The following is a 27,040-nucleotide window of genomic DNA, read 5'->3' on the forward strand; positions in this document are numbered from 1 at the left end:
GCGACTTAAAATTAATTTTTATCAAACTTAAAAATAAAATAAAAAAATTCATACTGCTTTCGTCCGCTACTGGGATGTCACGTCCTTTAACCAAGGCAGCTCTTCCGGACTGCGCCCAGCTGTGGTTGGTCGCAACACTTTAAAAAATACAGCAGTTTAAACAAACTGTCAAAAATGAATTTTTTCAAATTGAAAATAACGCAAATCCAAATCAGCAGTCTTATTAAGAATCGTTTATAGAAGTGTGAACTGAATTTCGTTTCGCTTTAAGTCGCACACTTTAAAGAATACAGCAGTTTAAACAAAACTGTCAAAAATGAATTTTTTCAAATTAAAAATAACGCAAATCTAAATCAGCAGTCTTATTAAGAATCGTTTATAGATGTGTGAACTGAATTTCGTTTCGCTTTAAGTCGCACACTTTAAAAAATACAGCAGTTTAAACAAAACTGTGAAAAATTAATTTTTTCAAATTGAAAATAACGCAAATTCAAATCAGCAGTCTTATTAAGAATCGTTTATAGTTGTGTGAAATGATTTTCGTTTTGCTTTAAGTCGCACACTTTAAAAAATACAGCAGTTTAAACAAAACTGTGAAAAATGAATTTTTTCAAATTGAAAATAACGCAAATCCATATCAGCAGTCTTATTAAAAATCGTTTATAGATGTGTGAACTAAATTTCGTTTCGCTTTAAGTCGCACAATTTAAAAAATACAGCAGTTTAAACAAAACTGTGAAAAATAAATTTTTTCAAATTAAAAATAACGCAAATCTAAATCAGCAGATTTATTAAGAATCGTTTATAGATGTGTGAAGTAAATTTCGTTTCGCTTGTAGTCGCACACTTTAAAAAATACAGCAGTTTAAACAAAACTGTCAGAGATAAATTTTTTCAAATTTCAAGATTTTTTAATTCTGCTTTGTACATCGATGTAACATTCAAAAAGGAATGTCCCGAACCACAAGATACAATTTTAAACACGACTGAGTATGTATATTTGACATATCTTAAAGCTTGTCACTTTTTAAATTTATTGCTTCGACATTGAAATCGATCTATCTTCGCTTAAAAAATTGAACGCACTTGAAAATGTGTTTTTCATATATATTAATGTGAAGCTGACAGCTGACTATAAAGAATTAATTTTTTTATTACCGAAAATGATAGTACTTCGATCGCTCGCGTCGTCAGTAGAAAAATCAAAAATTCAAGTTTTTCTTCAAATCGAAAATAACGCAAATCCAAATTAGCAGTCTTATTAAGAATCGTTTATAGATGTGTGAAGTGAATTTCGTTTTGCCTGTAGTCGCATGTTTTAATATTACAGTAGTTTAAAAAATCTGTCAAAGATGTTTTTCTTCAAATTTTAAGATTTTTAATTTTTGCTATTTTTATCGATACAGATTTCGATTTCTAACGCTCCAAACAATAAGAATCGATTCTAAATACGACTGAGCATGAGAATTTCAAATTTTTTAAAGTTGGTCATTTTTTTAATATTTTGTTTCAAGATCGACAACGATCTATGTCCGCTTCAAACGTATTGGCACGTGCAAATATCGTGTTTTTAGTATTGTACATGTGGCATCTGACTTTAAAGAATTAATATTTTAATACGGAAATTTTATTAATTAGCGCTACGTTCGCGCCATTTCTCAATATTATATTAACTAATAATAATTTAGAACTTTAATAATTTAAAACAAAAATACGGTTGTCCTAATATTAGAATTATTTATTTTAATATTAGTGCTATTATTCCTAATATTAGTTTTTTAGTTCCTAATATTAGTATTATTTTTTCTTAAGTTAGATTTATTTTTTTTAGATTAGATTTGTTGTTCTTAATTTTAGTTTTTTATATTAGTTAGTTGAAAAAATCGAAGTCGCTACAGTAATTCCCTCCCGAAAAATAAAAAAAAATTTTTAATGCTCGCATTTAAGTCGACCATTATTTTCCTAACAATGTAACATAAAGAAAAAATTAACTCACATTGCATGAAGTCGATTATCCAAACCTTTCTGCTTTTAGACATATATCCACTTTTATATTCCACTGCTGCTCTGCTGTAATCCCATATGGTTTGGCACTAAAGGTGGGTTTAGGGTGAGCTTAACGTAACGGAACGTAACGGAACGCGACGGAATTCGGCTATTACGATCGCCTTTACGTAACGAATTATTAGAACTTAACGCGACATCAAGCTTTGCCAAGCTTTGTCGCGTTTTGCCTAGTCGGTCTTTAAAAAAATTTATTATAATTATTAAAATAATTATTATTAATTATAATTCTTATTATAGTTATAATAATTATTATAATTATAATCATAAATATGTATATAATATTAGTTACTAATATATTATTGTAATAATTATTTTATATTTATACAATTATAATTATTATAATTATAATCTTAATAATTATTATTCAATTATTAATTAATTAATTTTTTATTTAAAATTACATTAAAAATATTTTAATGTAACTTTTTTTTTTGTTTTTTTACGCGCGCTACATTCGAGTTTAAGAATTTGACATTTAACATTGTGTTGCTCATTCGGAGCTTATAGCAATAGAAGATGTCAATTAACGACACGTTATTGATAGAGTGTGTTCGTGCGCATCCCGAAATATACGACAAGGGACATGCCGGATTCAAAAATTCCGGCATAAAAGACTCCGCATGGAAGATTGTTGGCAAAACATTGAATGGTAGGTTATATTGCATCTTTTTTTTAAAATTTATATTTATTACATTAATTTATATATGTTTTTTAATATCTTTTTTGTTATGATTTCAGCATCAGCGACAGATTGTACGGCCAGGTGGCATCTCTTCGCGAGAGATTCGCGAAAGAAAAACGTATTTTTGAGCAGGAGGGGAAGTCTGGAGCAGCAGCCTCAACCCGTCCAGAATGGGCCTTATATAGTGTTATGTCATTTCTGACACCGCACATTAGGAAGAGAAAGTAAGTTTGGTATATGATGGTTTGTTGTACGAATTTTCGAATAATTACGATAATTTTTTTAATTATTTCCGGTTGCAGATCTGTGGACAATTTTCAAACAAAGGCGTTGGTATCTAAAACTACACCTTCACCAGATGAAGAAATAATAATAAATGAGCAAGCTGTGGACATTAATAGCGCACCCTTTATAATTTCTACCTGTTCTACCCTCTCCTCGCCTGGCTGTAGCTCATCAGCTGCTAATATGCCTTATTTGGGACCTACAAGTCGTAAGAGGTCAAAGGTGGACGAAACAGATGAATTGTTCAGAGAGACTCTTACTAATTTAAATAAATCTATGGCTGTAGCCAGTGCTCCTACTCCACCACTATCATCACCACCTTCAATTAATGATCCAGACGTCTTGATTAGCAGAAACGTTGAATCTTGTCTCAAGAATTTGACAAATATGACGTTAAGGCTTAAATATAGAAGGAAATTTAGATCTATAATCCAAGATTGTGAGGAGGAGGCTGAAGATATAAAATTATCAGAATTTATAGATATATAATTCGTTTATTTTATTATCTTATATTTTTATTTTATTACTTTATTTTATTTATTTCTGTGTTTATTTAAAAATAAAAATGTTTAATTCTATTTATTTCTGTTTAAAAAATAAAAATTCTATTTCTTTCTGTGTTTAAATAAAAATGTTTTATTCATGTTTTGTATTAAGATTTATTTAATTAAAAAAAAAACTCATGGCAGTAAGTGTAGATCTTGAGGGGGGATAATTCCTTGCCGGATCCTCACAATAGTGTCTTGATGGCGCATAACCCCAGGCCCATTCACGAATTCCTTCAGTGCATCTCTGTTTTAAAATTCCTAGAGCAGCATTTCTTGCACCCATCCGTGGACCATTAATGATGGCTCCATTTTCCCCACTGACAACATCATGCCATTCTCCTTCTATCAATTCGCCAGTTGGCAATTCTTGATCCACAAACGAAGGAGGGCAGTACTCCAGGTTGAGTTTCTTGTTGCCTGTCTTAAGGATGAAATTGTGGAGGCAAATAGTACATTCAATAATGCTTTCCACATTGTCTTCTTTACTAATAATAGGGCGACGAAAAACTCCAACGAGCTGCTAAAATGCCAAAGGCATTTTCAATCACTCTTCTTGCTCTGCTCAACCTAAAGTTATACACAGACTTGTCATGAGATATGTTACGTTCGCCATAGGGTTTCATTAGGTAAGATTTCAGAGGGAAAGCTGCATCTCCTACAAGGAAGTAAGGCATATCAATATCAGTTTCTGGTAGGTTACTCGAATTTGGCAAATTAATAGATCCATCATTCAATCGCCGACCCATTTCAGACGATTGAAAAATTCCGCCATCACTTTGTGAGCCTTCTGCTCCTACATCGAGCATGATGAAATTGTAGTATGCATCACAAACTGCCAATAGAACTATGCTAAATGTTTTCTTGTAATTAAAGTAAATACTTTGAGAAGCTTGTGGGGTCTGCATTTGAATGTGCTTCCCATCGATGGCTCCCACACAATGGGGAAACTGCCATTCTTCCCAAAATCCAGCAGCCACCTCACGCCACTCCGCTTCATTTGCAGGAGGCTTTACAAATGCATTCTTCAAAACACTTACAAGTGCTCGAGTAGTTTCAGCCAGGATCTGAGAGATAGTGCTCTTGCCACATCTTGTATAGGAAAAGCTCAGAGTACCCTGACTGTCTCCTGCTGCCAAGAACCTTAATGTTATGGCAAGTCTCTGAGAGGGTAAAAGAGTAGTGTACATTTTTCGTTTCTTTAACAGTGGACCAATTAAACTCAAGAGATACTCGAATCTAAGAAAGCAAAATATAATATGTAAAAAATAAACCCTATACGATCAAACCATTAGTCTTTTATGATTCTTTATTAATAGACATTACCTTTCAACATTCATTCTTGTATAAATAAAAAAAAAGTGCGGATCATTAAAACGGAGTTCTTCTAACAGATTATGTCCGTCACCAAACTGGATTCTTCTTCGAAAAATCTCTCTCACACCAATGGTTCGTACTCGTTTTCTCTTCCGCCGTTGAAGGTAAAAATATCCGATCGAAATTAAATTAAAAATTTGATAATTTCTCACAACAGAATTCATTTTGATAGAAACTACCAACGAGAATGACAACAAGAATAATAACGCTGTCAAAATGCACGCTGTTTTTTTTAACGGCACGTTATGGCGATCGTAATTAGACAGATATACTTTAACGTTAAGTTTACTTCACGTCACTTCACGTCCCGTTGCGTTCCGTTACGTTCCGTTACGTTAAGCTCATCCTAAACCCACCTTAATCACTGCACTGTTTTTTCTATTATTTTATATTTGCAATAATTATTTCTTGCACTTCACTACACACAGATGCACTTCGTAATAAACGGACGATACGAAAAAAATAATATCACTCGCGAATGCATTCGGCACTTTCGGGCATCCCGCTCGATCACGTTCGATATCGCATTCGGGAATAAAAACACGAACACATCTGTTGAAAAAATATACTTTTCCGATTCCGAGAAAGCGAGCGTCCGAATATTAATCACATTAAACGTAACGAAATGCCCTTAAATTTACTCGTGATGTCTATAAAGGTCTATCGCGACATCCAAAGAGGTCTATCGCGACATCTCTCGGCCAGCCACGTCATTAGGCGACATCGCGAAGCGAACTAATTGTAAGTGGCATGGCAGAGTGATACTTGAGCGCCGCGGACCGTTGCGCGGAGAGTCACGAAAGCTCCAGTATCTCAACCGTTTGAGGGGCATTTCCCCTACAATTTGAATCGACGGTTGAGATAAAGTCGAGCTTTTCTGTCACTTTCTCCGATATTCGGACACTTCTGTAGATGTTGAAGCACTCGCGAAACTCTTCCTCGAGAGGATGATTCCGAAATACCGCACGAGAACCGTATTTTATGTCGAAATATACTCTAAAACGATAGATCAAGCGATGATCTCTCTCCCCCTGCCCCTCGACCAGCTCGCTACCTCCGCGAATTCGCGATGCTCCGCGACTCCCGGGGCCCCGTCGACGCCCGTCGTACCCTTCGAGACGATATAGAACTCCGCGAGGCTCTCGAGCGAGCGAGTAGCGCCGAAAAAGCACGAAAATCACGTCGGAACAGTCTCAAGCGAGAAGCGTCCTTTTCCCCCATCCCTCCAACCTCCAACTCGCGATGTTCCGAGGCTCCCCATCGACGCCCGAATGCTCTTCGAGCAGATTATTCGGTCCACGTCGAAACACGACACTCCCGGACTTGCACTCCCGATTATTCGCGTTACTCGCGCACAAAATCCGGACGAGACGCGGAGCTTTCGCGACGCACTCTGCTCCTCCGCTGCCGGACTTGGACTGACTAATGGCGGCGCTGCCTGAAGTTCGTGGCGTCGCGGCGTCAGAATCGGCCGATTTCATGGTATACTACGCGCGGAAATTTTGCACGCGTAAATAATAAATAATATATGTACAATCAGCAAATGTACATAATTTTAATTGGCCGAATTATCAATTATGTACATAATTTTATTATGAGGGAGTACATAATTTTAATTCCCAATTTTTTATTATATACATAATTTTAATTCGTCGAATTTCTATTATGCACACAATTTTAATTTTTCATTTTTTATTATATATATATATATATATATATATATATATATATATATATACATAATTTTAATTCGCCGTATTTCTATTATGTAAATAATTGAATATGTACATAATAAAAATTCGAATAATTAATATTATGTACATAATAAAACTTAACTAATAAAATATTTAACTAATGTTTTATAAATGTTTTAAAAATATTATTTAATAACTTATAATGCTCTCAAAATATTAATAAAATATTTTAAAAACGTTAATTTCAACATTACTGAAACCTCTAAATCAATGTCAAAGTTTGTTCATAATGATGTTGTATACAATGTTAAAAACTACATACAGACAGCAATAATAACGTTGTAGCAATGATTTTTTGCTTACTGAGTAATTATGTACTCATAGAATTATGTAAAGCTAACATTATATATACTTAAATACTTATACAAGCGTTATGTTACATAGTATATAGCGTTGAAATGATAGATAGAATAGTATATCGAGATCGGGATACATTGAATTCTGTTGAAATGCAGTTGGAATCTATCTGTCGAGCTGTCTAGACGTGCTAAGTGAGAAGTTTTTTGCATATTTATACGCGGTAAGACAACTATTTTTTTATTATCCATAAAACAATAAATAAATCGAGCTGATAAAATTGCTGATTATACTGATATAATTTAATAGTATATGTTTTTTAATATGCAATGTAAACATTTCCAAATATTTATATTTTTGAGCAAATGGTTCGAATTTTTTAGTAAACTTTATCTTCTTAATATATATCTTTATAGTATTTTTGATAATAATTATACTTTTATTTATTTTTTTTTTAAATAAATTAAAAAAGTCAATATTGAATGAAGGATACATATATATGTATATATATATATATATATATATATATATATATATAATTATACTTTTATTTATTTGTTTTTTTAAATAAATTAAAAAAGTCAATATTGAATGAAGGATACATATATATATATATATATAGAAATATAGAAATATATATATAAGACGGGCAACAAGAGCCAAATCGCGGATGACAATGCGTTATCCTAACGAAACTAAATAATTTTTCGTTAGAATTAAATACCGGTGCACAAGGCACCAAATTTTTACTTGGACACGGCCAAGATTTTAAATATGAAATAATCTCATATTTTGAGATTTAATTTCAATACCCCTTTTAACCCCCCTACGGAAAATAAATAAATGAATGCAAGAGAAAAAAGTATAGAATCGAAAGGATCTGAATAGCTCAGCTGGAAGAGCAGTCGCCCGGCAAGCGAAAGGTCTCGGGTTCGATTCCCGATTCAGCGATTTTCGGATCTATATTTTTCTCTTGCATTCATTTATTTATTTTCCGTAGGGGGGTTAAAAGGGGTATTGAAATTAAATCTCAAAATATGAGATTATTTCATATTTAAAATCTTGGCCGTGTCCAAGTAAAAATTTGGTGCCTTGTGCACCGGTATTTAATTCTAACGAAAAATTATTTAGTTTCGTTAGGATAACGCATTGTCATCCGCGATTTGGCTCTTGTTGCCCGTCTTATGCGTTAAATATATATATATATATAATTATACTTTTATTTATTTATTTTTTTAAATAAATTAAAAAAGTCAATATTGAATGAAGGATACATATATATATATATATAAAAATGTAGAAATATATATATATATATATATATATATATATAAGTATACTTTTATTTATTTATTTTTTTAAATAAATTAAAAAAGTCAATATTGAATGAAGGATACATATATATATAGAAATGTAGAAATATATATATATATATATATATATATATATATAATTATACTTTTATTTATTTATTTTTTTAAATAAATTAAAAAAGTCAATATTGAATGAAGGATACATATATGTATATATATATAAAAATGTAGAAATATATATATATATATATATATATATATATACACATATATATATATATATATATATATATATAATTGTACTTTTATTTATTTATTTTTTTAAATAAATTAAAAAAGTCAATATTGAATGAAGGATACATATATATATATATATGTATATATGTATATAGTATGTGTAACACGTGTAACATTTTTACAAGGTAAACTGCTTTTTTAAACTCATTTAAAGTCTGAGTTATTTAAAATATATGTGAAATTTTCTAATAGTATATATAGATATATACTAATGTAAAATGTCACATATATTTTAAATGACTCAAACTTTGAATGAATTTAAGAAAGCAGTTTACCTTGTAAAAATGTTACACGTGTTACTTATATATATATATATATATATATATATATATATATATATATATATAAGAACGTCGTAAAAAGTAGGCGCAACAAAAGAACTTATCTAAAATCTTTTTTATTTAATTTGAAAGTTTAGTATTTTATTCTTTGTACCATTTTTAGCAGATTAATTATGCGAAAAAAATTATGCGTCTTGATTTTTATTGTTATATTTTATGTTTTCGATAAATCTTTACAAGGAGCAGCATGTGTTTGTTGCATATTGCGCGAAGTCATGTCGTATGCATTTTTTGCTTTTTACTTTTTATCTTGTTTTCGCGAGCGAATACATAGTATGAATATGAGCATTAATACACAGAAAAAAAGAAATCCTTGATTTAAGTATATTTTTATTCTTGAACGCTATTTGATTGATTTAAGCATAGAATGCTCTTTGTAATCACAAATTTTCATTTGCTTTAATAATAAATAAGTTTGTGTAAAGTATATTTTATCCTTAAGATATATTCTTGTTTTAAAAATCGCATATGGTAAAAACAAACTTAGTCACATTTGAACTAAGAATTATTATATTTATTTGAAAGTACCGCTTATATCCGATGCACACTTGTCACTTGTCCTTGCAATATTTATAAGTAAATTTCAGCTTCAACCAAAAATATTTTGCACTTTGTTTTAAGGATAAATTATCCTTTATCCAAAATTATTTATATTTGGTGCTATTATAAGGATAAAATATACTTGAATCAAAGCATATTTGCATTTTCTCAAGGATACTGTTTTTTCTGTGTATATATACGTATTGCTTTTGTTTTGTTAATTGATTTACTGAAATGCAAAGGAAAGAGCGAAATGTCAAATAAAAATGTCAAATAGATATGTTAAATCAAATAAAAAGATTTTAAAATAAGTTTTTATTTGCGCTTATTTTCTGCATCTAACTTTTATATTAATTAATTTCTTACTTAAGTTCTTCTATTTATATTAGACCCTTTTGATTTTATTAATTTAAATATAAACTTTTAGATGTAATCTTATCTATTCTATAATATATTTATATACGTATAATTGCATGATTAAATATAATATATGTATATAAATTCGACATTATCATGCATGTTATGCATTTATCACATGTTATAAAATTGGCAGAATTATTTATAAATTTCTTATATATGGTATATCCTATAGAGCACAAAAAGTTGAAATAATAACGTTGTTGATACGTTGCAATGTTGAATATTGAAAATATTAATATTTTTGTTTATATATTATATATATATATATATATATATATATATATATATATATATGTTATACATATTTTGTATTAGAAAGAATTTAATGACAGTAAGTATATATATATAGTTAAATGATTAAATGTATAATTATTACAATTATTACGTAATTATATTATGCATAATATATAATTACATGATATAATTATGAACAAACTAAAACAAGCTTGTAATCTCAGAGGAATTTTATATATGTAAATTATATGATAATTATATATAATTATGTATACTACTGCGTATACCGTAATTTACAAGGCTGATATGTACTATACCAATACAGCACATATTTAAAAAAAAACGTATATATAATTACATTTTATAGAAAAAATTTGATGCGCTTATTAATTTATTATCATTTTTTCAGCGAACATTTTTTTATTTATATTTTCTTTATTTGTACATTTCTTTTAATAGAACAAAACAAAGAAACAATTAGTCAAACACTTATTAGTACAGAAATTCCCATACAGTACAACAGATTTATTTTTATCGACAAAATAATATTTAAAAAAAAAATCCAATTAATTTAACTTCAACTTTTAAATTAAAATTTAATTAAAATTTTATTTAAATTATATTTACAATTCCAGCAATTTTTAATTTTAAAGCCACAATCTCCACTTGATTCCTCTCGACCAATAGAGCCAAACGCGATGTTATTGCGACAATTATGAAGGAAAGAACATTTTGGAAAGAAATTTGAATCCTATGGTTGGGATCTCAAAAATTCCCCCTGTTCCTTCTGAATTCAGCCGACTTTCGGACCAATATTTTTCTCGCCTATTTCTTTACAGGGGATGTTAAGAGAAGGAACAGGGGGAATTTTTGAGATCCCAACCATAGGATTCAAATTTCTTTCCAAAATGTTCTTTCCTTCATAATTGTCGCAATAACATCGCGTTTGGCTCTATTGGTCGAGAGGAATCAAGTGGAGATTGTGGCTTTAAAAATTAAAAGAGCTGACTAAATAATTATTCGCATTATTTTTAATTTTAGTTTGTAAAATTTTAAACACAGATTTTTTTTATTTAATTTATTTTACATATCGGTAAAACTATTACATTTATGTATATAAATTAATAATAATTTGTTGGCAGATCAAAGCTTCACGAGAAGAAAATTGAGAAAAATGTACACCGATTATATGCACAACTTATACCGTAATTCAGTCATGGATTATTTGATTTATTATTTAATAGCAGTTATAATATCCTTCAGTTTCTTCTACATATATGCCAAATACAAGCTATCTTACTGGCGTAGACGTGGCGTCAAAACCCCTCCGACAAATTTATTTTTTGGCAATTTTAAAGACTGCATTACTCTAAAGAAGCCGCCGAATGAGATGATGCGTGAGATTTACAACAGTGCCGATCCAGATGATCCCTACATCGGCTTTTATATCTTTCATAAACCTATGCTACTTCTGCGGAACCATGATTTGATCAAACAAGTAATGACTACGGATTTCGAGATCTTTCCGAATCGACGATTTGGTTCATATAATGAGAGAGATTTAATAGGCCTGGACAGTATCCTGTCTATTAAGCAGCCTAGATGGAAATATCTGAGAAGTAAGATGACTTCACCCTTGACTGGACAGAAGCTGAAGAATATGTTACCGCTGATTGAAGAGTGTGGAGAGCCTATGTTGAGATTTATTGAGAACTTATTACAAACGGACAAATTTGCCCAGAATAAATTATGCGACATGAGAGAGTTCAGCAGTCGTTACATCAGCGATGTTTTGGCCTCTATTGCGTTTGGTGTCCATACGAATTCATTTGACGACGAGGAAAACGCCTTCTGGAAAAATGGTGATATAGCTGTATTTTTATCTTACGCGAAAAATTAAAGGTCACTTGCAAGCATTTAACAAATTTTTCATATTATTTATCACTTGCACAAAAAAAGCTAATTGTTCTTTATTCAGTAATAAACAAAAGAGCAAATCTCAAAGCAACACAAAAGCGCAAAAGATATTTAAAATATGTCAAAAAGACGCACTTTAAATATTTTGCAAATTTCAACGCATGTTTTTTCTTTGAAAAAATTTCATAATAATTAACTCACACATACTGAAGCTTTACGTAATTGATAATTTTATACGGAAGTTAATTAATCTTATGCTAGATTACAAAATATATATGTAATCTAATCTATTGTATTATTTTATTTTTGAAAGATACAATCTTGCGCATATGTATGTATATAAACCAATAAATTAGAGTGTGTATATATATATATATATATATATATATATATATATATATTACTTAACATTTGCAGGTTTAAAGATTTTCAGAGGCATCAAAAGCACCTTAAATGTTATGATTCTCTTCTTTATTCCCGAATGGGGTCCTTTATTCGGGCCATTTATTAAAGAACCTGCAAATTATTTTCGAGAAGTTTTTTGGGATTCTATGAATACTAGAGAAAAATTAGGGTATAAAAGAGGAGATTTCATAGATTCTTTATTAACGCTTAAGAATGAAACACAAGATCCTATTTACAGTAAGTTATTGCGTATGTTACAAAATAATTTGAACAATAACACAAAATATTTATTAATATAAATATATTTTTGTTTAATATAAATCCATAGAGTTTGAAGGCGATAATTTAGTGGCGCTATCATCCAGTTTTTACATAGCTGGATTCGAGGCAACCTCGACCGCGATAGCATTTGCTCTGTATGATTTAGCGCGTCATCCGGAGCACCAAACTACTTTATATGACGAAATACAAACACATTTGTCAGGGAAAAAATTAACCATGGAATTAATCAATAAATTGTCTTTCTTGAATTGCGTCGTATGTGAATCATTGAGACTACATCCTCCTTTACCTGTCGTTGACAGAATAGCTACAAGAGATTACGAGGTGATCAACACAATCTTGTATAAATGTATATATAACATAAATTTATGTATAAATAACTGAAAAGAAATAGATTATATTATATACATATTATCATTCCTATAAATAATTATATATATATTTTTACTTTCACAGTTCCCAGGCATTGGATTAATAATCGAGAAAGGTGTTTCGGTATATGTCTCTATAAATGCTACAAATCAAGATCCTAAATACTTTTTTAATCCGCATGACTTTGTACCATCGAGAATAGAGACAGAAGCGAACAAAAAATTTTACGAATCTTTGGCATTTGGTATCGGACCACGAGCATGCGTAGGTCAGTTATGCAAAATTAAAAATTCGAAAAGATATATATGTTCTATAATTAATAATATAATTATTAATAAGAAAATATAATTTATGTTTTTTTTCTTCTTTATACGAACAGACACGTAAATTATATTACATAAAATTATATTTGTCTTAAATTTTCAGGACAGAGATTGGCTATTTTACTTACAAAAGTAGCATTAATTATGATTCTTTCCAACTATACAGTTCACTACAACATGAATAAAAATTGTATCTCGAGTGACAATAACGCAATAAGCCTATTTACATATGCAGCTGAGGGTCTGCATATACAATTTAAGAAACGTAACAAATGAGCGTAATTATAGCGTAGAGCTATTTAGAAATAGATATATAGATAACATAAATTAATAAGTTTCCTACTAACTTATTAATTCGATATTGTGATTTGTATATGTAACAATTCTATATAAATATTAATCATATACATATGTATTTGTGAAACTACATTGCAAAATATATTCAAGAGTTACAAAAAAAAGATAATATGTAATTATTTCTAACACACGCTATAATCATATTATGTATTAAATAAAGTTTACGACTTTTAGAAAATTATCTTTTCAAAAGATAAATGCATGTTTTAAGAGAAAATTATAAAATAAATACCTCGAATCACATAACTAGAGCCGAGAGATATCAACAAAGGAGTTATCAATTTTGAAATAATATTTAAAATTATTATCAATCGCGATAAAGCCAAATATCTTAAGTACATATTAAGGCTATCATTGACAAAGTACGTAGTAGTATACGCACGGTTTAAACAATCGAGTGTTTGTTAAGTCAGCATTAGATCGATCGAGATTTTCTGTCGCTACCAATTAATTACTAATTAATTATGCATTTGTAGAAATACTTACGATACAAGGGATAAACAACAGTGCCGATAAGCCACATGATCAATTCACAAAGAATTTATTTACAAAAAAAAACAAGACTTTTTTATTCCAAACCGCAAGACTAGGTAGTGAAGAGCAAAAGGTATATAATAAGATCATTGCATATAATTTATTTAGCACAACAATCATTCATGTAGATAGTATGTTTTGAATTTGATATTAAAATACAATCATTTTTTCCATCACACTTTTCATGGACAATTCCTTGCATTGTATTACATCTGCACAATCTTGAAGATTTATTTAGTACACAGAAATTATGTAACGCATATTGGTTATAAATCTATATGAGATAAAAAGATCGATATTTGCATAAATATTATGTTGCAGAAATTTATAAGAACGTTTTTTATGCGTAAATGTTACTGAATCATTATCTTGGCTGGATACTTGAAAAATACATTTCTATATTCTTCTTTTAATAAAAAAATGTTTACATAAAAACTTTGTATCGCAATATCATCTCTGTATCTCCGGTACAAATATGCAATAAAATAAAAATACATTTATTTTTTATATCATATAGAAACTCAAACTATTGATTGAATCTATTAGGATTTTGATTAGTTCAAGTGTTATTAATCAATGATAGAGAAAGAAAAAATCCGCTAATCTAAAATACTCTGAGCATCTTTCGATAAGTTATTGAAATCTATTTTTTATTTTAAATAAATCTGATTGTGTGTGTGTGTGTGTGCAAAATAAATCATATAAAAATATAAATAAATAAAAAATAAATCATCCTTTCTCAGATATTAAATTCAGAATTTGTTAATACTTAATTCAAATTATGTATACATCTTATATATAATATCATTATTCCTATTATCATCATTATCTTTCCTTAATTAAGACATTTTATTTTAATCAATTATTCTCTTTCTTAAATTGCGTTTGATTAAGCGATGAATTTAATTTCCTTTGTAACGAAATACTTATATTCTCGTATTGTAATTTCTGTCTCTCTTGATGTGTAAATATAGCTTTCACCGAAATCATTGCATCTTCGATATGCGTGATCTCCCTCGTGTTTACGCGTTTTTACTTATATGTCCCGCTCGTCTTACTCTTACTTATTTTTGTCAGTGACAATCAACTAACTCAAAACATCGATATACGCAGTTTTTTCAATAAATTCAACTTTCTCTGCCTTTCATCTTGTTTAAAACGTCTGGCCTTGGTCGACTTTTGTCCGGGCATCAGTGCGCGTTAGCTGAGCGATTTTTCTATCAATATTTTATCACTTATTGCATGTTCCGCATTTATAAGTGCATAAAATAAATGCTTAGTGTATTGTCACTTTAATTAACGTCACTTATTAATTTTGTGTGTGTGCATTGATCCTCTAAATCATTTAACAAAATTGCAAAAAAGGGTCAGCAATACATAGATCAACGAATATATCGTGACGTGATTCAATCAACATGAGCTACTTGATCTACTGCACAATGGCGCTGATAATATGCCTTAGTCTCTTCTACGTATACGTCAAATACAAGCTATCTTATTGGAGCAGACGTGGTATTAAAACTCCTCCGACTCACCTGCTCTTTGGTAATTTCAAGGACTGTCTCACCTTGAAAAAACCACCAAGTGAAGTGATGCGCGAGATCTACAACAGTGCCGATCCAGACGATCCCTACATTGGTTTCTACATCTTTCACAAGCCCATGCTGCTTCTGCGGGATCACAATTTGATCAAACAGGTGATGATCACTGACTTTGAGGTCTTTCCAAATCGACGTTTTGGGTCAGGAAACCAGAGGGATGCGATTGGCCTAGACAGCATTCTGTCTATTAAGCAGCCTAGGTGGAAATATTTAAGAAGCAAATTGACGCCTTTCTTGACGGGGCAGAAACTGAAGAATATGTTACCGCTTATAGAAGAATGTGGAAAGCCTATGTTGAGATTCATCGAGAACTTATCGAAGTCTGGCCAGAATAATTACGAAATGAAAGATTTCAGTAGTCGTTACGTTAGCGATGTTATCGCCTCTATTGCGTTTGGTATCAGCACAAATTCATTTGACGAAATGGAGAATGCTTTCTGGAAAAATGGTGAGATTTTATAGTAATTTATAGTCAGCTATTTAGGATCAATTGTTCCAACTTCTTGATAAGTCTTACCTGACAGGTAGCTATATCTTGGTCTCTTTTTTATAACTTATCTGAAAGAGACGAAAAAATGCTACCTGTTGGGTAAAACTTAACGAGAAGTTAATCATTAATATATATAAGATTAACGTAATTTGATTACTTCACTGAAATTAATGATTTTAATATGACACAGAGTTCTTATCTTTGTTATCTGTGCAAAACATGTAAAAAATTATAATATCTAATGTGTTAAATTGTTTCTATAAATTATACATTTTCTCACTGTATGTAAGATTATAAATATATAAATATTACACACTGATTAGTACTTTATATATACAGGTATAAATATCTTCAAAGGCATTAAGCGTGGCATACTGTTTATTATCGTCTTCTTTATTCCTGAATGGTTTCCTCTAATTGGACCATTTAATAAAGAATTTGCGAACTATTTTCGCGAAATTTTCTGGGATTCTATGAACACCAGAGAAAAAATGAGATATAAAAGAAGAGATTTAATGGATGCTATGTTGAAGCTTAAGAATGGAGAACAGAACCCTCTTTACAGTAAGGATTATTATTCACTTCTGTCTATAAAATAATTTGAGCATTTAATTAGCATAGAACTTATATAATATACACATAATACAACGATATATTAATATCATAAAATTTAATACAATTCTCCGTATATATGTATTAAAAGAGAAATAGAGAGAAAGCAGAGAAAAATATATTCTTAATTAAAAATTAATATTATTGCTCGGTGATATTTATCATAGAATTTGAGGGCGACAATTTAGTGGCACAGGTGTCCAGTTTATACGTTGCTGGATTTGAAGCAGTTTCGAACGTGATCGCATTCACCCTGTATTATTTAGCTCGTCATCCGGAGCATCAAGCTACTTTGTACGACGAGATACAAACACACCTAATGGAAAAATAATTAACGGTGGACTTAATTAATGAAATGTGTTTTTTGGATTGCGTTATATTCGAATCGCTGAGATTACATCCTCCTCTACCCATCGTTGACAGAATAGCTACAAAAGATTACGAGGTGATCAACGCAATCTTATGAATAACTGAACAGGTTCATTACGCGCTATAATTATTCCTCAATTTAATTATTATGTGTATTCTCATTTCTGTAGTTACTAGACACTGGGTTAATTATTGAAAAGGATTGCTCGGTATACGTATCTGTAAATGCAACGAATCAAGATCCTAAATATTTTCTGAATCCGCACGACTTTGTTCCGTTAAGACCAGAGACAGAACCAAATAAAAAATTTTATGAATCTTTAGGATTCGGCATCGGACCCAGATCATGTATAGGTCAGTTACAAAAATATTGTCAGATAAATTTTTTTTATATTTTATATACATATGTATGTATATCATAAATGGATATAATAAGTTTACACAATGTTTTAAAATTTCAGGACAGAGATTGGCCCTGCTAATGATGAAAGTGGCGTTGATCAGAATTCTTTCAAATTATATTCTTTGCTATAAAACGGACAAAAAGATTAGCTCAAATGGCAATGATGCTATTCACGTATTTACGTATGCAGCTGATGGTCTTTATGTGCAATTTAAAAAACGTTAATGCGCATGAATAAAAGTCCGAATGCGCATTTAAACATTTTACTATTATTTGACATAATAATAAGTATCATTAAATATATATATATATATATATATATATATATATATATATAATTCGTGTAATATATATTCATAGTTTACGGATATATATTATTTAAAAATGCTTTAAAATACCATAGAAATTTGACTGCAATACATTAATTAAACGATAATGAAACTATAAAATTTATTACGCGTTTAATAATATTGAATAAGTGATTATTTTTTCAAGCATTGCGACGTATCGATCTTTAATGCGATAATATATAGTTTATTTAACTCTTATTATACAAAATATTACATATATATTAGAAAATTATATTTTAAAGAGAAGATGCAAAAAAACAATATAAAAAAGAAGATTGTATATTTAGAAATATAAATGTACAAAATATGAATATATCTCTTTAAATAGTGTAATACCTTAAACTCGATATTATTAATTTATTGTCTTTTTATACGTATATGAATAAAGAGTGTACGATTTCTTGTAAGTATATTCAGGTAACTTTATATGTTATATAAAACATTCGTCATATACATATATGTTAATATATGTTAATTTTCATAATAAGGCACTTATTACTCGTTCACTATTTGTTCTTTTCTAAAATGTATTTAAAAATATTAGATTTATATCGTGATGCCGCACTTGTACAATTTTATGCAAAACATCACAATAGAATAACAATATTAAATTAAATTATATCATATTGCAAGTAATGCACATTAATATTCTGTGACAAAGAACATCTCTTTAAATATATTCTTGTGCATCTGTATTGATATGTGCATTATATATTCTGTACAATTAAATATACCATTATTTCGCGGAATTAACAGTATTATATTGTTAATATTTAATAGGAAAGAATTACTTTTAAAAAGATTTGCAATCACTGAATGTGCATGTCATGGCAAAATTTACAATTATACATTACAATATAACTTAAAGTTTTGTTTCATGTTTCACTCGTGTTCTGAGTAATTGACTCGGTCTAAAGACACTATGGGAATTATTTGAATAACAATTGTTGGACGTAACATTAGACGCGTCGCATTCCAGACTAGGATCCGCAACGTCGTCATTCTCATTATTTTCATATAGATGACACCTTTGCAAAGCTTTGCTGTGATTATGACTGTGATTGGTCTTTGTTTGGATTTGCGCTTCAGAATCTGTCTCGTCTTCGTTATCTGCACTATCTACATCGCCTGGAAGTATCATTATCAGTATTAATAAAAATATAATCTACAATAAATTAATTTAAATTGTAAATGTTTACAATTTCTATGTGATATAACATGAAACAATATAACTACAATAAGCAAAATGCATATTTACCGTCAGAACTATTAGTAGACGGTAAATAAAAGCGCGAAGGTGGCAATTTATTATTTCCCGAGCGACGCTCTCGTTCTCTCGCGACGCTGTTGGGATGATTATATTTAAATTCACGAGGAAGTGTGTAACTTCTAGGTAACGAGACTTGGCTACCCTCCATATCGCTAACCTCCGCCTCTCCTTCACCCTCGCCCTTGGGACTTTCTTCGGTACCGTTTTGATTTGCGTGTAATCTGTGACGAAATAAATAAATTAATCAATATATTTGAATGTGTATACATTCGACGCATTCGATGAATCTTTCATTACCTATGACTAAGATGTCCAGATGGAGACCAATGAGAATAGTGATGTGGAAGACATCGCGGTGCTAGTAATATCTCCGGTGTATCTGCTCGTTCTCGTTGAGGCACTGCTCTCCATGAATTCGAGGAATGCGGATTAGGATAGTACGAAGAAGAAGGTGGCGGAGGTAAAAGATAGTGCATTTTAACAGATGGCCAAGATGACAATGTACCATTTTGTTCGGAAAATGATGGTGGAGACGTAAATAATGGAGAACTCGGGGATGTATGCAGTTTCGTGTTCGGTGGCGGTTGCTGATTAGACGCGGAAGGAGAGGATGAGAAAGAGGATGTAGAAGCAGATGGAGGTGGAAATAATTTACCTTCCTTGATCTCCTCCTGTATGGCTCGCAATTCGCGTAGCTGCTGTTGCTTTTTCTCCTTTAGTTTTTCCCGTATTAACGTGACATTTAACGAACCACCGAGTGACATATCAGTCTCATCTTTACGTTCATTGGAATTCTCGTTCTGTCGAGAGATTTGCATTATAACAGTCGCATTGTAATAAATATGATTAGCGAATAGACAAGTATTTGTTTGTACCTGTATGATGTTGGAAGATATAGGCTTTTTCCAGAACGGTAATTAACTGCCGCGATCCATTAGCCACGTTAAGCCACTGTTTCGAATCTGCCACCGTCGTTATGGAATTCATTACTGTGCCTGTTTGCGATTGCGGCGGTGGCGGCGGCACAAAAGTGGTCGGTTTCTTCTTTTTGCGATTCGGATTTACAGCCGTTGGGTTCGCGAAACGGCAGTTAAAGACACCTGGTATACCGCCATTGCTTAATTTGACTTTTCTCATGCTGATATTAATGTTGACCTTTTTGTCCTCATTATAATCTATATGCTTCCCTTCCACATTGTCCTGAAAGTTTAAAAATTAAATAACAATCTTTCCAGGGAAAAAAAATCTTGCATTATATACCTGATTGGACAGCGTAGTGAGATTCGAACCAGTCATCCTTCCACCAGACTCGTACCTCAACCTTCTCACGTGAAAAAATCTATAACAGAAAAAGACGAGTATGATACAAGAGCATCAATATTTATAATAAATTAATTAAATACTATAGTATTGATAAATACCTATAATAAAGACCCATGAAAAATATGCCGCCCAAAAATAAAACTAGAAGAACAAGTACTAAAGTAACTGGTTGTAGATGATGTTGGCGAGTTAAAAGATCAGCGCGATTAACACCGACCATCCATACGCCAATGAGTAAACTATTCTCCAAGAACATTACAGTATAAAATATCACCTGCAGAAAAATATATAAGTCAAGTTAATATCAACATAATATAAACTGTCTTGTAAAATTGTTTGCATTTTTCTAGATGTGATTCATCTGTTTCCATTTAACTAACCATTTTTTGACGATGATTCGTCTCGTGTAGATTAACATATGCGAATATATATACAAAAGCGAGGAGAGAAGCGAGGAAAGTCTTTCTAAGAAGGGGAAGACGTTCGCCACCATGGAAGAGTCCGTCTGGCGTGAGCAGTAACCAGGTCAACATTGTTAACCAGTGCAGGGCCATCACGATTAACAACCATTGTCCGCCGTACAGCGAGGCGTACGTGACTAGTACTCCGACACGAGCGCTCACTGTACTCAGACGCCAGAATAATTGCGCCAGAACTCCCAACCATGTTAGCACTAAACGTTCCAGATTACGTAGTCGCGCGGCACCCTTGCTAAAGCTGGCCACTGCCCAGCACACGCTCCATAAGGATAGTCCCGCCGACACTAATGTTAGCTTCGCTAATTTACTGTCGTCCTTGCTCTCGCTTCCCTTTGGTTTCCCAACTTCTGTTTCATCATCGTTGGTAGCGCCGAAGAAGACGTACAGTTGCAGAAGTAACATTGGAGCGGCCTCACAGAACGCGTGTATCAACCTTAGTACACACAGCTCCCGCACCTAGAACAATGAAACTCGTATAAGAAATCGGTAAATTTACTCTCTCGAATCAGAACTCCTTCGTAATAAAAATACATATGTACCTCGTGCTTCACATAAGTTAAATTGACCGGTATAAATAACTTGAAATATCTCCATAGTACACCGACTTGAGTAGAATGGAGTAATAGAACACAGCCTATAGTCCAATTGCCAATCTTATTTATTGAATTTGCATGGTAATCACTTGATGCATTGTTATTTGTTAATTTGCCCCTAGCTCCCCAGAGATACCATCGCAAACTAACAATCTGCAAAAATAATACAAAGATAACAATAAAATATTAAGTAAAATAAAGATAGTGTAGAATATTTTTTTTATTTGTTCATAGATACTAACTTGAGAAATCAAGAGAGAAGTAGCTATAAACGTAATACTCAGTGGAAACAACACAGGTGGTGCTATTGTTTGATGGGCAAGGGCATATACCATTGCAAAGTCGAAGACAACATCGCAGAAATAAGATGCTAATGAAATAATATTAAACAGTACATCACACAGAGGCAAAAATTCATGCTGATGTTGTGGTTGATGACACTGGGCCATAATGGGCTTTTATTACCCATTTGGAATATTTAACAATAATTTATTTTATTTTCATCAATCAATCATGGTCTCTCCTCTCTGTAAAAATAAATATATAAATATTATAAATTGTGCAACAAGAGCATTATATTTCTGAGACATTATTATTAAAGATATCTATATTCATAGAATAATAGACAAAAGAAAACAATTGAAAAAGCAATAAAATTCTTTTTAAATGTTTATGTATATAAAATTTAAAAAATTTATTTTAAAAAAATTGATTCCTCAGCCATAAAATAGAATTCAATCAAGAATGTAATTACATTTTTATCTTTTCATATTCACTCTATTTCTTAAAATTGTAATAGAATATATTATATATATGTATATTTTTAATATTTTAAATACTATATATTTAAAAAAATTAATATATAAACATATAAAAAATTTCATGTAATTTAACAAAATATAAAAATAAAAAGTTCTGAATATTTCATTATTGAAACATGATAGAAAATGATGAATAGACTTTTAAAAGAGGATTATAAGGAGAAGCGGTAATGTTCTCTTCAGCATTACACGCAGATTTATTTATCCGTTATGTATAAAATGCCATCCAAAGAGCTCAAACTAACTCTCCGCTTTCTCTCTCTCTCTCTCTCTCTCTCTCTCTCTCTCTCTCTCTCTCTCTCTCTCTCTCTCTCTTGTCCTGCGCCGCATTCAAAAATACACACTACACTCGCGTATTATACACTCACATCAGGAAGCGTTCTGACGGATTTTTTAAAGGCCAGCGCTTTACGGGAACAACGTACGCGCAACAATGTCGGCGCGTGGAATCGCGCGCTCGCTCAGCGCATTCCGCGCGTGTCATTGACGAGAGCGACGATCAGAAAAATCACTCTCCTCCCGATCCGGACGCCCGCCGCCGCCGCTGCGGCTGCGCCGCTCGCGGGGAAGCTGGATCAGCGGCTTTGGTATGCGCGGAATCCGCCCGTGCGCGTCCACCACGGAGCAACACGTTTAGAGAACGCGCGTTTCCACCCGGAGCGTCGATCCTCTCCTCTGCCGATCTTCTGTCGATTGACTGATCCTTTAAAACTCGTCGCCGTCGTCGTCGTCGTCGTGCGGTTTCCTTGCGACGCTGGCTCGCGCATCGCATCTTCCGCGAGAAATCCCGCGACGAATCCTCAACGCTACGTCGCGTCGTCTACGACGTCGTCCCACGCATACCGAGCCGCCGATCTACCTGTTGATACGGTGCAATTCAATGCGGCTATTTTACGCGCACACCGTACGCTCCTTCGTTCCTTCCTCTTCGCTCTTGTATCCGTTTGCTCGCTCGCACCTTCGTGCACACCTTTCGTAGACTCACCTGGCGCCGCCGGTGAGGAACGCAAGAGCGAATCTCACCTTAGGCGGCTCAAACGCGCTTCTCCGTCAGAGATTTTTTCCGATTATCCTTCCTCCTGCCTCGATATGCGAGCGCTAACGCGACTTTGGGAATTGTACAATCATCGTGCGAGATTCTAGAGTATACAAGCATTCATATGTATCATTTTTTAATGAAAATAAAATATTTATCAATAAATGAATATTTATTGATAATAAGATATACTTATAAAAATAGATTTAGAATAACTTTATATATATTATATATATCTAGATAAATATGTATACATATAATCCTTTATACAATGCAAACATTTTGTGCCTGGCCATCATTTATACATATATAATTTATAACTACTACATATAACATGTATATAATACATATAAAAACTTTTTTTTCAATAATTCTATTTTGTATGCAAAATTATTTTAAAAATTTATAAATGTAATTTAATGAAGAAAAAAAATTATAGAAATTTTTGTATATACTTAACATTTTATCATTTGTGCGATTCGTGTGTTAATATGTATAATCATTAATATGATAAACATCATTATAAACAATGATAAATTAGGCGATTAAAGAATAATTTCATTCTTATAATTTCTCGTAAGTTCCTTATGTGGCAGAACAATTGAATTCAATAAAATTTTTTCTGCAGCCAAGCTTACACTGGTACCTAACAAAAATATATACATATAACTAAAAATTCAAGAGTTATATCAATATTAAGAATAGTTTTAAAATACTTAATTTGTCCTTACCAAGTATTGTGATGGAAGGATTAAGTTTGCCATTTACATTAAATAATGGCAAGTTCTCCATTTTTGCAAATGGCTTGTTAGGATTAGGATCGCAAGGAGTCCCTTCAACACGTGCCCATTCACCTACGTTAGTACCTGTTCCAATAATGCTGTGTAGAATCAGAGAATGGGCCTGTATATGTGCAGTAGCTAATACGATTGACTCTCTGATTCTTACACCAGGTCCAACAGTCGTATTTGGACCTATACTCACATTAGGACCTAGCTGCAAACAATACAAATTTTATGTTAATATGTGTGATTAAATTTATATAAATCAAACTTTTAAGATTAATAATTTCTTTTCGTACAATGGAAGTTGGATGTACAGTAGCGGATGGATGAATATATACATCTCCTATAATATTGCAAGAATCATTACTCGTAGAGGCTAGACGGTCTGGATGTTTCTGCTTGTAAAGGGCCAAATAATGTCGATTGGCATATATTGCAGAACCGGCAGTTTTTACTTGCGACCACCATCTAAATACGGGCAAGGCGAACAATCGCCCAGATCCTGCCAAACGCGTCAGTATATCTTGCTCAAATGAAATGTGTGCTGGGTCTCTACCATTACAGCATGATTGCCTATAAGTCCCATAACGAAATATGAAATAAAGATACGCAATTATTCTTACTTATTGTAGTCAAAATATATAAGACACTTACATAATATGCTCTTGTTGCTGGTTAGCATGAAAGACGTCTGCCATTGTTTGAAAGATTTCAAGAGACGCAAAGTATACTCCACAGTTAATAAGAGTCGACACAAATGTTGAAGGCTTCTCAACATAATGTGCCACTTCTCCCTCCTTGCCCAAGACCATACATCCATAATTTAAAGATTGCTGTCGAGTAGCTTCTGTTGCCATGATTGTGAGCAATGCCTGTTTATTTTTATGAAAATCTACCATTTCTAGTAGAGGGAAATCAGCACAGACATCTCCGTTCATGATGAAAAAGTACATTGGGCTACCTGAACGAATCTGATCACGAAAATGATACATGCCACCTGCTGTTCCAAGAGGAGTGAATTCTTGCAGGTATCTAATAATTATGCCATAGGTGCTTGACATCTCCTGTACAAACTGAGCTAAATCATTCTTAGGATACGCTCCAATTATCAGTATTTCATTGAGATCGGGTACTTTGGCACATGCTTCGATGTGATGTTGTATCATGGGTAAACCAGCAACTGGAAACAATGGCTTTGGAATATCCAAAGATATAGGTCTAAACCTTGTTCCTATACAAATAAAAGTAGAATTAATAAATAATAATATATGAGCAAAATATGAATTCAGAGAAAAAAATATATTAAAATTTTAATTAAATATATATAATTATGCAATTCAAAAATATACATACATATTGTTTTTGAAAATTCTTTATTGAAAAATCTCTCTTCTGATTTTAATTACTTTACAATTTTTGAATAAGTAAACTTTTGAAGTAATTACACACCTTTCAAAGGACCTCCGATTAAAATAACAGCCTTCAACATGATTGCACAAATTAAACGATTCTCTTCTTTTAGAGAATAATTAAAAATATTTTAATTTTCAGTAAAACGACACCAATCATTTAACAAATACTCAGAAACAGCAATTAGTTTAATTATACCACTAATCACACCACGTAGACATATTTGTATATTCGGGACGTGGACATAGACGTGTCATCGCACTGATATCAGTAACATTTTACTTATCGATAAAATGACTTGACAGCAAACGACGTGTATAACATTTCTTCAAATCAGGTTAAGTGGCTTATTTGTTAACATCAATAACACTTTGTCCACGCTAGAAGCCTGTTGGATATTTAAAAAGTAGCATAATTTAATATAGAAATAAAAATTATAAACTCTTAATTGTATTTTTAATTTTTTCATTCATACTTATTTATTCCGAACTTGTCAATATTTTAACCTTTATAGAATTTAGCCGAAATTAACTTTTCTCTCATCTCACCCGCGTTGATAAAAAGGATAATAAACAGCAATTAGCTGATATATTACTATTTTATATATGAGTGTTTTTATTAACTCCATTTTCTATATTTTTCTTCATCTCTATATTCTCTGTATTCTTTCTTCTTTCCACTGGCCTTGAATGTCATTTGAAACAAGAAAAATCAATATTTTATAAGAGATAATCTATGTCGCGAGTGTTTTTCTAATTAGAAATATATATAAAACAAATTTTATTATATTGAATATTAGATATATATGTTACATACATATACACACCCGGCACCAAGAATTGTTTTGTTGTTATCACATTCAAGGCGCGCGCATCATATCTAGATATTCGTGTATCATGACTGTTGCTTGAGAAACCGATAAATAAACCTGTCAAAGAAATATTGTTTAGAATTTTAGAATAAAGGAAATCGACTTGTATTATAGATTTATCATATATATATATATTAAAATAATTCTATTACGACAATAAAAAAAATTAATGCCACATAAAATTTCTCTCTCTCGCTCTCTCTCTCTCTCTCTCTCTCTCTCTCTCTCTCTCTCTCTCTCTATATATATATATATATATATATATATATATATATATTATTATAA

At 31.5% G+C, this 27,040-nt stretch overlaps 4 protein-coding genes and 1 pseudogene across 8 annotated transcripts; 3 read left to right on the forward strand and 2 right to left on the reverse strand.

The window, feature by feature from the left end:
- Nucleotides 1–2,687: 2,687 nt before the first annotated feature.
- On the forward strand, nt 2,688–4,633 carry LOC114935428 (uncharacterized). Its single transcript, XM_029308276.2, has 4 exons — nt 2,688–2,716; nt 2,806–2,973; nt 3,052–3,426; nt 4,456–4,633. Exons 1-4 carry the CDS (start codon nt 2,688–2,690, stop codon nt 4,631–4,633), a joined length of 750 nt encoding a protein of 249 aa, XP_029164109.2.
- Nucleotides 4,634–7,154: 2,521 nt separating this feature from the next.
- On the forward strand, nt 7,155–13,906 carry LOC114932182 (cytochrome P450 6k1-like). 2 transcript variants are annotated; one of them, XM_085487154.1, is made up of 6 exons: nt 7,155–7,230; nt 11,295–12,014; nt 12,487–12,711; nt 12,803–13,080; nt 13,213–13,396; nt 13,555–13,906. In XM_085487154.1, the coding sequence occupies exons 2-6, from the start codon at nt 11,327–11,329 to the stop codon at nt 13,725–13,727; spliced, it is 1,548 nt and encodes a 515-aa protein (XP_085343280.1). In that variant the 5' UTR covers nt 7,155–7,230; nt 11,295–11,326; the 3' UTR covers nt 13,728–13,906. The 2 variants fall into 2 exon arrangements, with proteins under 2 accessions (XP_085343280.1, XP_085343281.1); XM_085487155.1 differs by having other exon boundaries at nt 7,176–7,201.
- Nucleotides 13,907–15,337: 1,431 nt separating this feature from the next.
- On the forward strand, nt 15,338–18,100 carry LOC114935426 (cytochrome P450 6k1-like; annotated as a pseudogene). The gene is made up of 5 exons (XR_014925727.1): nt 15,338–16,391; nt 16,773–16,997; nt 17,213–17,490; nt 17,585–17,768; nt 17,876–18,100. The product of XR_014925727.1 is annotated as a cytochrome P450 6k1-like (transcript).
- Nucleotides 18,101–18,467: 367 nt separating this feature from the next.
- Nucleotides 18,468–23,894, reverse strand: LOC114935427 (uncharacterized). The gene is given in 11 exon segments (XM_085487160.1): nt 18,468–19,295; nt 19,426–19,658; nt 19,735–20,237; nt 20,313–20,351; nt 20,353–20,637; nt 20,698–20,776; nt 20,859–21,034; nt 21,141–21,695; nt 21,779–21,985; nt 22,075–22,359; nt 23,022–23,894. Coding segments are annotated over 10 exon segments (2,550 nt in total). The 5' UTR covers nt 22,282–22,359; nt 23,022–23,894; the 3' UTR covers nt 18,468–19,029.
- Nucleotides 23,895–24,151: 257 nt separating this feature from the next.
- Nucleotides 24,152–26,774, reverse strand: Gmppa (GDP-mannose pyrophosphorylase A). 3 transcript variants are annotated; one of them, XM_029308280.2, is made up of 7 exons: nt 26,701–26,774; nt 26,391–26,568; nt 25,924–26,272; nt 25,129–25,705; nt 24,771–25,047; nt 24,421–24,685; nt 24,152–24,335 (listed from the first exon to the last, which is right to left on the reverse strand). In XM_029308280.2, the coding sequence occupies exons 3-7, from the start codon at nt 25,961–25,963 to the stop codon at nt 24,235–24,237; spliced, it is 1,260 nt and encodes a 419-aa protein (XP_029164113.2). In that variant the 5' UTR covers nt 25,964–26,272; nt 26,391–26,568; nt 26,701–26,774; the 3' UTR covers nt 24,152–24,234. The 3 variants fall into 3 exon arrangements, with proteins under 3 accessions (XP_029164113.2, XP_029164111.2, XP_029164112.2); XM_029308278.2 differs by having other exon boundaries at nt 26,360–26,568; XM_029308279.2 differs by lacking the exon at nt 26,701–26,774 and having other exon boundaries at nt 26,360–26,654.
- Between the last annotated feature and the right edge of the window lie 266 nt (nt 26,775–27,040).

Source organism: Nylanderia fulva, unplaced genomic scaffold, assembly GCF_048542155.1.
Source record: "Nylanderia fulva isolate GAGA-0341 unplaced genomic scaffold, ASM4854215v1 Scaffold50, whole genome shotgun sequence".
Classification (NCBI taxonomy): Eukaryota; Metazoa; Arthropoda; class Insecta; order Hymenoptera; family Formicidae; genus Nylanderia; species Nylanderia fulva.

Bases quoted from the DNA above. Each gene is read 5' to 3' on its own strand.
- LOC114935428 (XM_029308276.2), top strand. From the start codon at position 2,688: ATGGAAGATTGTTGGCAAAACATTGAATG. The intron at 2,717-2,805 runs GTAGGTTATATT...TTATGATTTCAG, and splicing joins TGTTGGCAAAACATTGAATG to CATCAGCGACAGATTGTACG. The intron at 3,427-4,455 runs GTTAAGGCTTAA...TTGTAATTAAAG, and splicing joins AAGAATTTGACAAATATGAC to TAAATACTTTGAGAAGCTTG.
- LOC114932182 (XM_085487154.1), top strand. From the start codon at position 11,327: ATGTACACCGATTATATGCACAACTTATACCGTAATTCAGTCATGGAT. The intron at 12,712-12,802 runs GTAAGTTATTGC...ATAAATCCATAG, and splicing joins AACACAAGATCCTATTTACA to AGTTTGAAGGCGATAATTTA. The intron at 13,081-13,212 runs GTGATCAACACA...TTACTTTCACAG, and splicing joins TAGCTACAAGAGATTACGAG to TTCCCAGGCATTGGATTAAT.
- Gmppa (XM_029308280.2), bottom strand. From the start codon at position 25,963: ATGTTGAAGGCTGTTATTTTAATCGGAGGTCCTTTGAAAG. The intron at 24,686-24,770 runs GTACGAAAAGAA...TATTGTTTGCAG, and splicing joins CTGTACATCCAACTTCCATT to CTAGGTCCTAATGTGAGTAT. The intron at 24,336-24,420 runs GTAAGGACAAAT...TATTTTTGTTAG, and splicing joins TCCTTCCATCACAATACTTG to GTACCAGTGTAAGCTTGGCT.